Source organism: Malaclemys terrapin, chromosome 1 (genome assembly GCF_027887155.1).
Source record: "Malaclemys terrapin pileata isolate rMalTer1 chromosome 1, rMalTer1.hap1, whole genome shotgun sequence".
NCBI classification, from domain to species: Eukaryota; Metazoa; Chordata; order Testudines; family Emydidae; genus Malaclemys; species Malaclemys terrapin.
The window spans coordinates 109,679,401-109,695,949 of NC_071505.1; the positions used below are offsets into that span (position 1 = coordinate 109,679,401).

General features: G+C 43.7%; 1 protein-coding gene across 5 annotated transcripts in view; it reads left to right on the forward strand.

Annotated features, from left to right (window-relative positions):
• WNK1 (WNK lysine deficient protein kinase 1) overlaps window positions 1-16,549 on the forward strand; it is a 171,268-nt gene that overhangs the window by 54,681 nt on the left and 100,038 nt on the right. For all 5 annotated transcript variants that reach the window (XM_054035141.1, XM_054035099.1, XM_054035108.1 and 2 more), the window contains exons 3-4: window positions 6,803-7,023; window positions 8,983-9,140. In XM_054035141.1, coding sequence (XP_053891116.1) covers window positions 6,803-7,023; window positions 8,983-9,140 — 379 coding nt within the window. The remainder of the gene's footprint in view (window positions 1-6,802; window positions 7,024-8,982; window positions 9,141-16,549) is intronic.

Consider the following 16,549-nt stretch of genomic DNA (forward strand, 5'->3'; position numbering starts at 1 on the left):
GGGCATATTAAAAGCGTCTTCTACAGATGCTTTTTCCCCTGGGTGGTGGGCAGGTTAGGTCTGGGGAGGGGAGGGATGGCTGCAGCCAGCCCCAGGCTCCTGGCGGGGTGAGACTTGACTCGGGGCTTTTGCCAGCTTGGCCAGGGCTCCTCTGGGCAGGGAAGACTTGGCTTGGGGCTTCAGGCAGGGAAGACTTGGCTCGTCCGCTTGGGGCTTCAGCCAGCACAGCTGGGGCTCGTATGGGCCCGGGGATTCGGCCAGCCTGGAGCTTCTCTGGGCCGGGGAGGAAGGCTCGGGGCTTCCTGTGGCTGGGGAGGGGTGTGTGTCTTGCGGCTTTGGCCACGGGGTGTGTGTGGGGGGTCTTGGGGCTCCGGCCATGGTGACGGCAGAAGGGGCGGAGCTGGGGGCTAGCCTTCCCAGAGGGGGGCTCCACCCGCCATCCATGCCTCAAGTACAGGTTTATGGCATATTAAGACCTTACCTGCAGCACTAGAAAGACTCAGATCCTATCTCATAGAGCTGGAAGGGACCCTGAAAGGTCATTGAGTCCAGCCCCCTGCCTTCACTAGCTGGACCAAGTACTGATTTGCCCCAGATTCCTAAGTGGCCCCCTCGAGGATTGAACTCACAACCCTGGGTTTAGCAGGCGAATGCTCAAACCACTGAGCTATCCCTCCACCAGAACTAAATGAAAACTAACCAACACCAAAGTAATGCAGAACATTGCTGCAAATTGGTAGCTTCTCAAAGATGTAGCTTCTGTTTAAGGAACTTATTTACACAGTCACTTACTTGCCCCAGCCACAGCCCCTCTTCTAATCCTGATTACCCTTTGGTTTGGACTGTCATTAAGCTAAACGCCATGAGTAGGGCCCTACCAAATTCATGGCTCACTTTGGTCAATTTCACGGCCACAGGGTCTTAAAATTGGTCAATTTCATGTTTTTTGGATGTTTACATCTGAAATTTCAGTGTTTTAACCATGGGGGTTCTGATCCAAAGGGGATTGTGCGGGAGCCCCAAAGCCATTGTATGGGGGTTGCAAGATTTCCATACATACTTCTGTGCTGCTTTCAGAGCCCAGTTGTGAAGGCAGCAGCTGCAGCGTTTCCTGCAGCTGGAGGAGGCTCCCGGAGGTGGAGGTAGGCCTGATCTCACCCGTGTTGCTGGGAGCAGCCCCAACCAGGGGCTCCTAGTCGCTAGTCAGAGACAGTGGTGGATTAATGCATGGGCCCAGAGGGCCTGTGCCCAGGGGCCCTGGACAATTTGAAAAATGGGTGCCCCAGCCCTGGCAGGAGCCACGGGGTGGGAGCCCTGAGCCCCAGCAGGAGCTGCGGGGGCTGAAGCCCTGAGCTCAGGTGCTCTGAGCCCCAAGAGGAGCCACAGTGGCTGAAGCCCCAAGCTCAGGCAGGAGCCAGCAGGAGGGGCAGAAACCTGGAGCCTGTGCAGGAACCGTGGCAGGGGCAGCAGCCCTCAGCCCAGGCACCCCAAGTCCCAGCTGGTGCCGTGGGGGGTGGCAGCAACCCCAAACCTGGGCAGGAACCACGGGGTGGGGGGTGAGGGCTGGAGCTGTGGGGGGTGGCAGACCCTAGCTCAGGTCCCTGAGCTTGGGCAGGAGCTGCAGGGGGTGGAAGCCCTGAGTCCCGGCTGGAGCCTGGGTGTCCCCAGCCCTGGCAGGAATTGCTAGGGTGGGGCAGCAGCCCCGAGTTCGGGCACCCAGAGTCCAGGCAGGAGCCATGGGGAGAGGGAGGGGAAGCCCCGGATCTCAAGCGCCCTGAGCCTGGGCAGGAGCCGCAAGGGGGAGCGGCAGCAGCAACCCCGGAGTTCGCGCATCCCGAGCCCGGGCAGGAGCTGTGTGTGTGTGGGGGGTATCCGATTTGATGGGAAGGGCTTCTGTCACAGTCCGTGACATGTTTTTCACGGCCGTGAAATTGGTAGGGCCCTAGCCATGAGGGAGATTTACTAGTCTCACAACTTTATGCTGCCACCCATGATTGTAGTGTCTGAGTGTCTTCCACATTCAATTGCTATAGCCAGGGCCGCCCAGAGGATTCAGGGGGCCTGGGGCAAAGCAATTTTGGGGGCCCCTTCCATAAAACAAAGTTGCAATACTATAGAATACTATATTCTCATGGGGCCTGGGGCAAATTGCCCCACTTGCCCCCCCTCCCTGTTGGGCGGCCCTGATTATAGCAAGTTGTCTAGTGAACTTCATAGCCGTCTGCTTGTTTCCTTTATTTGAATGTGGGAAAATCTGCTTTATTGTAGGGCTGTACTCTGCTTTTTTTTTTTTTTAAGAGCAAGAGAGGTTGGGAAGTGGTCATCACAACCTATTTTGATTTTTTTTTAAAGTTACTAATACAGCAAGAGAGTAACTGTATTTGTAGAATCATATGGCTTTAATTTCATGTTACTTCTCTTAGGCCCTAATCCTGCTAAGGAATCTGCCTGTCCAAGTCCTAATGAACGTTAGGATTGTCTGTAACTAAAATAAAACATGTTTCCATATCTTTGGCAGAATTTGAAAGGAACAGTGAAATTTGTCTGTTTTGATTTGTAAAGCAAGCCTATGAAATTCTAAATAAGTAGTTTATCAAACAAGACCTGCAGTGTTTGCGGCCCATGTTAATGCATGAGAACAAAGTGAAATTAACTGGTCTGTTTTCATTGTGAAAGATTAGTGAAGTGTAAAAAGCCTAAATATAATTCAGATTTAAAACTATTTTAGGTTTAATTTAAATTCCCTAACAGGTCAGGCTACTTAATGTGGCTTTTTAAAAACTAATATTCATCTAAGAACTGCTTCTTAAAGCCATTGAAATGTTCATTGCTCTTTTTTAAAAGAGAGCTGCAGTGATTAGTTGGCTGAGCCATTTATAAGACAAAGATATTCAGTTTTCAAAACCATATTTAGAAACTGTTCTCTTTTTTTCTGTTAATTGAATGAGGCTCATGTAACTCAGAGGAAGGATTGCACTTTTATGTCAACAGACTAGACTTCCTGCTGGTTCTCTTTTTAAACAAAATGTAACTGTTAAAAGAAAAAAAAATGACTGTGATGGGTTCCCCCCAGGGTGCCACCTGGAACTGGGGTATCACTGAGCCCCCCAACCCACCAGCCTGGGCTCCCTTTACACTGTACTGTGACAATCTGCCCAGACCCCATACAAGTAGGGACAGACCCAGCTGCAGTTACATGTAGATGCAGTGACTGGCACTGCATGGGAAGGCTCCAGCTAGGGAACTTCTCAGCTACTCAGGCAGGCACCCCCTCTGGAGTCTAAACCCAAAATTAGAGAGTCTTGTGCTTCACAGGGAACTATACAGCATAAGCTCATGAAATTTGCCCCCTCCCTCAATGTGGAAAGGAATACACAACAGCTTTCTGCCCGAGTTATGACTCCCCCACACTGGTTTTAGACAAAGCAAAAACAAGTTTATTAACTACAAAAAATAAATTTTAAGTGATTATAAGGGATAGCAAACAGATCAAAGGTGATTACCTAGCAAATAAACAAAATATGTCTAATACTCCTAACTTCAGATTCAAAAAGATACATGTATACAAATAGGATAATCGTATTCAGTAAATCATAACCTTTTCAATGATACCTCACATGATTGATCTTGCATAAAATACATTGATTGTCATAATTGTATTATAATATCACTGAAGAATATGGGGTGCAGTGTCACAATGACCTGATGTTCTTTTCTTTCGCTTTATGCTGTGAAAAGGTCTGATGCAGTTGTGTGGCTTTTTCTGCTGTGGTTTTACCTTCAAAATATTGGCAATGTCCATTTTGGCCTTGTTGAGGAAATCTGTGTAGCATAGACTCACACTATAGCTGAAGGAGAGGAGGCCCAATTTTTCACAAATATGACCTTTTTCCGGGAATGATAGTGCCAACAAAAATAAACCAAGTTCTAAACAGTCTGACTAAAATCCCTTCTCCTTTCAGTTGTTCAGCTTCCATTCATCTCTTGTGATGTTATTTCTCTAGTTTCTACAGTCATTTTTCCAGGCTAGACTATCTGAATTTCTAGTATAAAAATAAAGCAGCAAGGGGAAAATAACCCTTTCAGGTCCTTCTTTATACACCCTAAAGGGATTAAGACCATTTCCCCCCCCATTGCAGATAGTCTTGTAAATAAATACTTAACAATGCACAGTTTGCAAATCTGACTTTCCATTTGTTCTGATTTGCTGCTGACATCCAAAACAATGTAACTACTGTCAGGATAGTAGCTGTCTGCCTGGTAACTAATCTGTGTTTTAAGATGTATTGTCTTCATTGGAAATGGACTGGAGTAAAGTTTTCGTTTTCCTTTTAAAATGTTGTCTGTGTGAGCTTTAAAAGCGATGTGATTGGTAGCTTGACAGTGTTCTTGGAAAATTACAACAATCCTTCAGGGATGCAGGATGATGGTATGAGCCTAGTTCCTTTAGGAGTGAGGAACTGGCAGTAGACCAGCATATTTGAGAATCAAGAATGTAATTGGAGATCCCAAAAGCTGAACTAGAGTGCCACTAGCATGTGACCCTTGGAACAGGCATTAAAGAGATGAATGACTGTGTCAGTAGCAAAAAGTATTTGAGCCAAAATCATGAGTGGTAGCTGATATGAACCAGAGCCTCTTTCATTCGCTCTCTCTTCCTGGACTTGCTTTTTTCTGCCCTTGTTCTCTCCTTTAAATTGTGCTCTGATTTCCCTCTGGATTTGGCTCCTGATTGCTTTTACAGAGCTGTTTTACAGCAGGATTATCACTAGGAGCTTGATTTCAAGGGCTTTCTTTGAACCAGAGAAATTGTAGTAATGGGAATTAATGTGTGTGAGCTTATGCGGGCAATGATCCAAATGATTTCATCAAGACCAGCTCTTCTAATGAAGTGAATACACAGAAACCAGAACTCACATTGACAGTGCTCTGGGGAAAACATGATAATCCCAGTTTTATAGCATCACATAGTACTGACCTCGGTGCTGGTCACAGGAATTAGAACTGTCTTGGAGTGGTGCAGGAGACGGCCTTCTCAAGCATCGGTCCAAGACTGTGGAATAAACTGGGAACCATCACAAACGTCACCACCTTCCTCTGCATGTGCAAAGCACATTTCTTCAACCTTTCTTTCTCTAATATAAACACACAGCCACGTGTACGTTTTTAAAAACAAAGAAAACCCTACACTGCACACGCAATTCTCCTCCTAGGGAGAAGATGAGAACACCAACCCATAAATGAAAGATGTTAGTCATATTGCTTAATGCACTACTGGTTGGTGTTCAGAGACTATGGTGATGGGGTTGGTATAAAAACCTATATAGAAGTGGACCCAGATGAAGCCTAACAAGCCTGGAAACAAAAGTTCCATCTCTGGCCTGACTCTTGTATTTAGACTTTTTCGAAACCCATGTCCGAGACAAGCAATAGTGTGTCAAGAAACTTGAGATTGTGCCATGTCTTCTCTGAAAGGTGGTTTGGATTTGTTGAATCTGTTTTGTCCATTCAGTAGAGTGCATCCTTTGGGCTAGATGGTTCCTCCATCTTCACAGAGTTCTGTAATGAGTCCAGATGGTGTTTTCAGTTTGGGTTTTAAGTGATTAAATCCTGTCCTACATCTCTTGAGACCTTTGAGAACGGCTAACTTGATTAGTCAAGTTGAGGCAAGTTTGAACTGTACCCTAGGTCCCTGGCTGAGTTGCTTGGATTAATATTTCAGTAGCTCAGTGGTTGCTGTGGTGACTTCATAGCTGTCACTCACTGCCCAACAAAACGTCTATTCATTCAGAATTTGACATTCTCCAGCATTCTTTTCCTCTGCTGTGTCCAGGAAAAGGCATATTTATATAAGATAGTGGTCAGACCTAGCTACGTAAGCACTATATTAGAGGAAAAATGAATGGGGTGGGGGGGAATAGCTCTGCTGAGCAGGTGCTGCAGCATGGAAGATGTCAATTTTAATAAGGAATAATTGGAGATAAAGGGTTTTAGAACCAGGATTAACAAAATAAACTAAACCTTCAGCTATCTGCATTTGAAGTCATATTGTGTCAAATCAGTGATTTGTTACAACTATAGAATTAGAGTTCCATTTTATCCATCAGAACCATCAGTAGTCACCTCCTGGGTAGTAAACAAAATTAAACAGCAAAATGCTGAAGTAACTAGATAGGCCAAGCCAGCCCTCAGACTCACTAAAAATATGTATATGGAGGTCAATTTGGTAACTTGCTTAAAGGTTCTGGCCATGTTGGGGCCGTGTAGGCAGACTTAAAGTAGAAGGCAAAGCTGAGGTTTGGTAGTGGACAGAACTAGCTATTTATGAATTCTTGAATTCTGGAACTAGTCTTTCCTCTTCTGAAAGTTTTAAAGAACTGCAGTCTCTGTCAGCAGGGCCAGACTAATGCAGCTGTCTAAAAGACAGCATGAAATATATTTGAGTCACAGCTGTTGCTGTGGAAAGGAATGCCAAGGAGAGGAATGATCAGTGGATCTGCAGAGCCAGATTCACTATTCCTGTCCTGCCTATCTCCAAAAACCTGCTCGCTGCTTCCACAGCTTACAGCTCTGCAGCCAATAGGGAGTGCTGACACTCTGTCATGGAACAGTACTGTTCCAGAGCATCCAGTGCACTGAAATCGGTCCATTAAATGTAATAAATAGGCCACATGTAAATTGTAGTACTCACTAGATTCAGTAGTATACATTAGTTGTTTTTATACATTAACAGAATGAATGGTGAAAACCTAACAAATGAACCTGAAATATGTTTTCCCTTTTACTCTGTTCTTTTTCTCAGGTATTTGAAAAGGTTTAAAGTGATGAAAATCAAAGTACTACGAAGTTGGTGCCGTCAGATATTGAAGGGCTTGCAGTTTCTGCACACACGCACTCCTCCCATTATCCACCGGGACCTGAAATGCGACAACATTTTCATCACTGGCCCCACTGGATCAGTCAAGATAGGAGACCTGGGTCTGGCAACTCTGAAACGAGCCTCCTTTGCCAAGAGTGTGATAGGTAAGCCTATATTGTTTTTGGAGGCTGGTAGACCCAGTCCACTTACTTGGAAATTTGACCCTCCCAGCAGAAATTTCACTCAAGTATACCCTTCTTAAAATACCTGATCGGAGCTCAGAAAAGTGATACTGGTTTTGCTTCTGAATTGTGGGGCTCATTCTGCTGTACTGATTAAATATCTTTTGTTGCAGGGTTTTGGTATCTGTGCTCCTAGCATTTGGATACAATCTGTGGAAGCATTTTGGGAATATAGGCTTATTATGTTGCCCCCCATGGCTTAGTTGAACACTGTTGATAAAACCATTGTAGCTGGATTATGAGATATTAAACTGATTTAAATCTGAAATTGTATTTATTGCCAATTTGTTTGAGTGCACACACAGTGGTTTTGGTGACATACCTCTCCCTTTCTACCAATAATATATCTTGATACCTAGCTTAGCATCTAGCTACATACCCAAATCTGCTAGGTTGTCAATCTAACATTGTAGAGTACCCTATTTTAGTTTGAGCTAGTTTGAAACTGACACCATTGGATTATCCTAGAAAACTGGTTTTATCAACTTTTTGTTCTGATAGTCTGCATTATATTTAGACTAACAAGGGAGCAAGGTGGTCCTTTTTAATGTGCTGCTAACACTGATTTAGTGTCAATATGGTTTATTAAAATACAGCAAACTTATATTGCTGAATGGTCCTTTACCTGTTCTCCTGAATACACTGTTGATATAAGTTTGCAGATGTTTTGCACGCTATCATTATTAAAATGTTTCCTGCTTCCTGACCAGGGTAGTGTTTAAATATTGACAGAAGTGGAAAAATATATAATGGCAATATATAAAATTTCTTTACAAAACACGTCCTCAGCATGTGTTAATTTTCTGCTTAAAGCTTCAATCATATCATTCTGTGTTCTTGCTAACAATTGTTAGCCTATGGCTAATTGGATATAATTGATTTCTGGATTATGGGTTGTGGGGAAGGATTAGGGAAGTTAGGTTGACTGATCTTCAAACCTTAAATCTGGTTAGCTTGCAGGAAATAATTCACTGCTTAAAGTCTTTCATCTCTGGCTTGGAGGAGCCCTGATCATACAGTGCGATCTCTTCACTTGGAGAGTGTGCTGTGATTGGGGCAGTAGGGGGCAGTGCATCTTCTGCAAACTCTTTACATTGGGACTTGTTGAATCTCACGCTCTGTGCCTGTAACTCAATCTCTCTGTATTTCTAAGTATTTTTTGCCTGTAGGATGTTCCTCACTATTGCCTGTATCTGCAGTAGGCCTATAAAATATACTGCAGGTGAGAAGGTAAGTATGTGAAGAAAAGGGCTCTGGTGAGTGGCCTTTGCAGAAAATTACTTTTATTCATTCCTTATGAAGCTTTATCTGTAGTGACTGGGTTTTTCATTGCAAGGCCTTTTTCTGAACAGTTCCACTTCAAAAAGTAAATGGAGTGTTACAGGTCAGAGACTAGCTGTCGGCTCTTACCAGTACTACTTTTTTGCAGCAGAGGGGAGATGGGTATGTTGCAACAAGCCTCATTGCCTCCTTTCTTACAGGGAGGAAAGGTAAGTGTGTCTAACTCTCCCTAGTATTTGGTTTGCAGTCTTGCTAGTCTTTTACTTTTTTCTCTCCATTTGTCTTCAATTTGATCTTCATCCCCTGATCCAATTTTTATTGTAGCCAGTTTCCCATTTCTGCCCTTATGTTGAGTAACATATGTGGAAAGCAGTCAAAATATGGACCCTCTCATCTAATTTCTTACAAAGGCCTTGCAGTGGGACACCCGTGGGGTACATTGATGCAACAGAGTGACTAAGGGTTTCCTCCCTCTTCTTTTTGCCTCCACTTTCTCTTCTCTCACAGGTCTGCCCGTCCGCTTCCTTCTGCGGTGAGTAACGCCAGCAGCCTCTGCTCGCTTTGAGACATTTAGAGTCTGAATCGTTCTTTTAATTTAAGGTACCCCAGAGTTCATGGCACCCGAGATGTATGAGGAGAAATACGATGAATCCGTTGATGTATATGCTTTTGGGATGTGTATGCTTGAGATGGCCACGTCTGAATATCCTTATTCTGAGTGCCAAAATGCTGCGCAGATCTACCGTCGAGTGACCAGCGTAAGTCTCCCATACCTCTCTGCTGATTCGAGAGCTGGTGCTACCGCTAACAAAAGAAGCTGGATAGCTTCATACAGTGCAAGAAGTAAAAAAGGCAAGCTGACACATCTTTAGGTGAAAATATAGAAGTTACTTTGCTTAGCCCAACCTACGGAAATGCTAGAAGTGTGTGAACAGTGATCAAAGGAAAATCACTTACAGGACTTAATATGCTATTAGAAATCAGATCTTTAATACACAGTCTGTTGATATCCTACTTTCATGTAAAACTACATAACAAGGTACTATATCAAAGTAAAACGCACTCCAATATCAGGATATTTTCTGACCCATTACAATTTTGTGCTTTTGCCTTGGAAGGGTAGTTTGAAATTTTAGTCTCTGGAATAAACAAACTTGGGTCACAAATCTAGGGAACTCTGGATTAACTGACTGCCAATGCAGATCCTCATATGTTTATTTTTGAGTCATTGTAAGTTAATACTTTACTGCATCCTAAATTGCCTTTGCTGTTGGGCCACTTTCCATAGTTGACCACTGGAAATCTTTTACATTATCAGCAGGTAAGTAGCTCACAGAATGAAGTGAAACAAAGGTGCCAAATGGAGTGCTTGTAAACGTGTCACTGGACCAAACTAGGGAGGCTTTTGTTTGCCACAGACATTCAGATGGTGATATTTGAATAGTTTGAGCCACCAGCCGTGGCGCCAAATCAAGAGTGTAAGTTTGAGTAGTTGGGAATGATAGGACCTCCAATTCAATTTGTGTTTCAGTGATGGCTATTTTTTAAGTATAACGTGAAATAGTTGAAAGTCTCCTAATGAGGATAATACTGCTGTCTTGCAGCATGCTGGATAAGTAATCAGTCTTCAGAGCTAAATATTCCAAAAATAAGAAAGGGAGGGGGGGTGATAGTAATCCTCAGAATTGGAATTTCTGGCATCTATAACTGGTCTGTCTTGAAGCATTTTTGAAAATCAGTCAAGAAAATTTTTTGAGTTTGGAAAAAAACTTCCAATTGGAAGTAGAGAACCTTGTTGGTTGGTTTGCCAACTGATGATTTCCTTCACCTACTGGTGGGAACCCAACGAGTTTCCGTACGTTTTCTTGTTAATTTTGTGGTATAGCTTTAGAGATGGGGTGAGGATTTGTGAATGAAGTGCTCAGCTTTGGATGAAACACCAATACAGTCCATGCTCCTAATGCCTCACAATCTAATGGGCAGATAGAGGGAAGACAAAATTGACTAGGAAATGCTGAAGAAATAATGTGCAGAATCTTTTTGATTAGATGATATCCCAGTTGCTCCTTCCCACCTGAAGTACCTAAGATTTATGAGGTCGCTTCCAATTTGTCTTTTTTTCCATTTGGCCTGTCATCTGGCTTGCAACTGCTAATTAACGTTATGTAGCAGTAACCTCTCACCCCACCCTCCAAGAGGGTTTTGTGTCTTTACTTGAAGGATTGATTTATTTGGACACTCTCACAAGACTGTGCCAATCTAGCAATGCAGGAGATACCGGAGTTGTTTGATTTACTTGGTCTTGTAGCAAATTGGGGAGGGGGAAAAAGTACCTTTATTGCATTCCCTTAGTCTCAGCCAGAATACACATTGCCTTGGATGTGAGCCTGTGGGTGAGATCGTCTCCTGGATGACCTGCTCAATGCAGGATGACTTGCTTCCTAAGGGAGATGGCTGCACATAAACACCCTCAAAGTGTACTGGCTAATATAGGGAAGGTATGTGTTTAAATGTAACATTGTAGCTGTAGTTATGAACCACCTGGATTGCTTTTTTGTACTGTCTTGCTAAGGGAGTCCTGACCTCTTTGTTCTCTTGGGTGAAGGCAATTGTCAGTAAGGCCCTATGTATTTTTTGACACTGTGTGCAGCAGACCGCTTACGTTCATCTAAGACATTTCCAAGAGTGGTTACCAAAGCAAGAACTGCAGCACATCCCCCAAAATGGGGAATTCCTCTTGTAGACCGAACCACCAAGTACTCTTATCAGTGGATACCCAAACCCTGCAGTCCTAGACACTGCAGCACTGACCTGGGATGAATTTACTATTCTTGGAATTTCCATTGGGAGTCACATTCCTCCTCTGTCACTTGTATTAATGGTCTAAGGGTATATCTACGCTGGAGTTTGAGGCTTCTATTTTTGCTAGCTGCAATCGAGCTAGCATGGGTATGTTTACCTAAGATGGAAATTATACCCCCAGCTCCAGTGTAGACATACCCGAAGAAAATTGCTTGACATGGGATTTCTTTAAATCTAATTACCTAGTGAAGGTGGAATTGGTAGGCAGACCTGCTAATGCTCACCCAATACCTAAGAGTCGTGTCGTCCTTCCCCCCACCCCCACCCCCAACATCAAGATTTTTCTATAGCAAAATCAGGTGCCCTAGGTCTCTACCTGGTTCATAACAGAACACTGCTGCAGGAGTTTGGGATTTGCATTTGGGGGCCCAAACCATGCTGTACCTGTGAAAAATGCCTCTGTTTTTTATTAGAGGGTTTTAAACTTGTGTGAAACAAGGCAAAGGATTTCCTGCGTAAGTTGGGATTCTGGCCCATCTTGAGTATCCTACAGAAATCTTCGGTCAATAGCCAGCTCTTAGCTCTTTTAGGATTTAAGTCTTTGTGCTAAACTCTTTATACGGCCTTATCAGTAGGGGACCTCTTATTCTAGTTATACTTTGAGTAGCATAACTTTGTCCTCTAGCTAGCTCTACACTGCCTTCGTTAGTTGGAATAGGTTTTCCTCATGTTTTATGAACCTCCCTTTGAAACTCATCTGAGATTTGTGGTTCTTTCATCCACAAGGTAGTTTTTGGATAGCAATCAACTCAACCAGGAGCGTGGGAGAGCTCTCCATCTTTAATCTTCTGTAATGACAAGGTGGCTCTGTGCATCTGTCCTAGCTTTTACAGGAAAGCCTGTCCCCATTTCAGCTAACCATGATATCTCCTTTGGAGTTTTGGTCCCAATCTAGAACAGGAAGGGAAAAGCCTGCTGCTACCCATTGGACTTCAAGAGCAGCCCTCCTCTGTACTTAAATCTGAAATATTCAGGGGAATGGACAATCTTTTTCATTTTTTTAGGGTTCAAAGAAAAACCTCAGGCAGCCAGATTCATCATGGATAAGGCTAAGATTTTGTCATGGTTATTTTTAGTAAAAGTCACAGACAGGTCACGGGCAATAAACAAAAATTCACGGAAGCTGTGATCTGTCTGTGAATTTTGCTGCTGGGGCTCCATGGTTTCCCTTGCCACCATGGTAGCTGGGAGCTGCAGGGTTCTCTCCCCGCTCTCCCCACAAGGCTGTCGCCTGTTGCTGCAACCCTGAGGGGGGCCACCCGAAGAGGCTGTTGCCTGTCACTGGAAAACTTCAGGGGGGCCCTGAGGAGGCTGTCACTTGTCAGGGAACCCTGCCAGGGCCCCGCTGGCTGCCAGCTCCAGTCGTGCAGCCCCAGGGGCTGAAGCAGAAAATGTCAGAGGTTTCTGGAAGTCACTGATTGTGTGACTTCTGTGACGTCCATGACAAATGTAGCCTTAATCATGGATAATTTATTCAGGTGCAAACTCTAGAAGGCCTACAAACCCTCAGAATTTCACTGACCAGTATAAATTAAAGTTCCGTCTGCCAGAGCCATGGCCATCATCTGGGCTGGAGAGGGGAGATGTCAATAGACAAGTTTTGTAGAGCTGTAACCTGGTGTTCCCTGTGCTCTCACTCTCACCATGCACAAATTATGCAGGTAGTTGTGGACCCGGCCCTTGGTTGCAGGGTATTTAGAGCAGGGCTTCCACAAGAAGCTTTCTTCATGGGGAGCAGCTGAAGGATTTGGAGGTTTCTATTCCTTCTTCCCCTGCTCCTTTGCTCTCAAGCTCCCTCTTAAAGTTGAGCCTGGACTCTCTTGTTCTCCTTCCCTACTGTGGGTTTTCAGTTAGTGTTTTCCAGAATCTAGTATGTGTGTGCTGTCAGATTGATCTACAGCAAGGCATGTTCTCATTTGCTGGGTAACTTGCTTTCTGTGGTCCAGTTGAGACAGGGCCATGGAATCTAACCCTACCAGGCTTTCCAAGTTCAACCATTGTTAGGGCGGTAGAGTGGGCAATTTGCAAGAATCAGTCTGGAAAAGTGGAGGAGGGGAGCCCTCAAGGCGGGCAAATCCTTGATTGCTCAACATGTCAGAGCAAGGGAGGAGGAGGAGCCAAACCAAGCACAGAAAGCAAATTAGCTGATAAGTGAGAATATATCTCTGACCCAGTAGACAAGATCACTTCAGATGGGGTTTTGTCTGTAACCTGCTTGGACAAGTGGGTTGGTGTTCAAGTATTCATTGAATACTCTCAAGTTGTATCCAGGCTACTGTTAGTTTCTCAGTTACTGTGTGCTACTGAGTGGACAGCAGGCATGCTTAATTTGCTCTTCCAGCATTTCTTTCTGGCTTTGCTTCCTCTTGGTTTAGTTAGATCTCATTCCTAAAGGAGTATCTTAGAATGCAAAGAAGAAAACAAATGCTCTGCTTGCGTGGCAGCCCTCTCAGTAGTTCTTCTATGCCAGACTCCTGAACTAGTGGCTACTTTTAATTTTTAAAGATCTCCTGGTTTTCCAGACCCCCAGTTATCAGGTAATGAAAGTGTTTCACATGTTGAAATGTCTCAGACCTGGTTAGACCCTTTATGACCTTTAAACAAGAACTTATTTCAGCAATGTGTTTCTCCTGTTTTGTTTTAGGGTTTTTTTTGCCTCCCAGATGTGGCATCCCTGGAGCTAAATCTCCATGTCTGCTCTCAATCGCTATTCAGGGGCCTCTGCTTGCCACTCATTTATCCCCTATGCTATATGCAAAATTGATTTAACTGAACCAATTTCTGGCAGGGATGGTCTCTGTGGAAGTTTCAGATAGTCAAGATGTCATGCCAGAATATCACTGAACTACTACTAACCTTATTTGCTCTTTTTTCCTCATTTTTTTCATATAATATTTGAGGAAAACAAACTGGACACATGTCTGCCTCTTGTGGGCCTAATGCTAGTTGTTAATGTGACATTCATTTCACCCTCAAAACTATTCTTCCAAGCCCTAAAAATTTCTGGCTGAGAACATACAAAAGTTCCTATGACTGGTTCTCCCCCGAGGTGCCACCTGGAACTGGGGTACCACTGAGCTCCTGGCCCATTAGCCTGGGCTCCCACTCACACTGTACTGCTGTGACAAGCTACAGAGCCCTCCAGCCTGCACTTTCACCAGCACACATACAGGTAGGGGGACACCCAGCTGCAGTTACAAGCAGGCTTTCTGACCAGCCCCTGCATGGGAAAGCTACACCCAACTCCTCTGGCAAACCCCCCCCCCCCCCCGGAGTATGAACCCAAAATTATACTGTCTTGTGTTGCACAGGGGACTGTTCAGCATAAGCTCATAAAATTTATCCCCTCCCTCAATGTGGAGAGGAATATCAACAGCTTTTTGCCCTTGAGTTATGATTCCCACACTAGCTTAGATCAGGGGTTCTCAAACTGGGGGCTATTACATGGGGGGTTGCGAGCTGTCAGCCTCCACCCCAAACCCCGCTTGCATCCAGCATTTATAATGGTATTAAATATATAAAAGTGTTTTTAATTTATAAGGGGGGTGGTACTCAGAGGCTTGCTATTTGAAAGGGGTCACCAGTACAAAAGTTTGAGAACCACTGGTTTAGATAAAGCAAAAATAAGTTTATTAACTATAAAACATAGATTTTAAGTGATAAACAAATCAAAGCAGATTACCTAGCAAATAAACAAAAATCGCAAATTAAACTTAATATACTAAATAGATTGAGTGTGAATAGCAGATTCTCACCCTCAGATGATACAAGCAGGCTGCAGATTCTTTTGGGGCAAGCTGCACTTACTTTACAGCTTGGAATCCGCAGGTGTTTCATTCACAGGCTAAAAATCTCCCCAGTTCAGTCTTTTTTCCTCAGGTATTTCCAGGACTCCTCTTGTGTGGGGAGTGAAGAACACCAGATGATGTCACTCCCTGCCTTATATAGCTTTTGCATATGGCGGGAACCCTTTGTTTCAAAGCTTGGTTCCCAGACCAGTCTGTGGAAAAACATTGACATCCCAAGATGGAGTCTAGAGACATGCAGTCACATCACATGTCTTTGTAGAGTCATAGTAGCTATTACTTGGAGGCTGTCTGTAGCCTTCTCAGGAAGGCTCCCCAGGTGGGAGATAAGCTTCTCCTAAGGCCAATTATTTTTCCTAATGGCTCATTGCCCTGAATAGACCCTTCCCCACCCACTATCTGGACTGTAAACATATTGTCTAGTGAGCATTACCCCATTGTAACTACATTTTGAAATACAGATACATAGTCAATATTCATAACGTCAGATACAAAAATGATACATGCATACAAACAGGATAATCTTATTCAGTAAATCGTAATCTTTCCAATGACCTCTCAGATGACTCGTCTTGCATAAAATACGTTATGTCATTGTTATATCACTATCACTGTAAAGAATATAAGGTGCAGTGTCACAGTTCCTTTAAAGTAGATTGTGCTATAGGTAATAGTGCTGAATAATCGAGGAAGACGAGCTATCCTCCAAGATCTAGGTAAGTGCATGTATATCCTTCCGAAGAAACTCTAGGAATTATTCTGTTCCCACTAAGGCATGGTCTGTGCACCAGCTGCTGTTGCTGTGAAGACCTAAGTTCAATTTTTTGCAATGTTGTGGCGGAATGCCCTCTGGTTGGTTGAGAGGTGGAGAAAACAGTGTTAGCATGCATTACATTTGGGCACTTTTTGAAAAGTGAAATTAGTTTGGTCCCATCCTGGTCTTTAGTGGACACTCCTCCATGACCTACAACTTTCACACAATTCTGTACAGTTGACACCATTCCCAGCTTCTGTCTGGGAAGGTCTGGAACTGGAATAGGAATGCTGTGTGTCATTACTGAGATTCTTTGGTGTAGAGAGAGATGAGTGAAGCAACTTGGATGGCACTTAGCGCTTTTGTACTTTCCCAAGAAATTGTCAGGGAAGTCAGCTTAATGCAAACTAAAATTCAGTTAATATCTTTAAATAAGAGATGGAAAGAGAGACTTGGATGAAATTAACTTCTGTTGTTGCATTTTGCTATATAGGCAGTAAGGGTGGAAAAAGCAGGAGCAGAACTACCTCAGACACTAATTTGTGATCCTGTTGCACAGAAATTATGGGAAAATTAGCCACCTTTTAAGACGTGTGCATTGATTTTTTCCTTCAAATACAAACATGAGAGCGGTACAGAAGCTGGAGTAACCTTACAGAAGTAGAAAGATCAGGAAAAATAACTTGTAAGTAAAAATGGACTTTGCTGTCTCACTCACCTCCCAATACATTTTAATTTGTGCAAC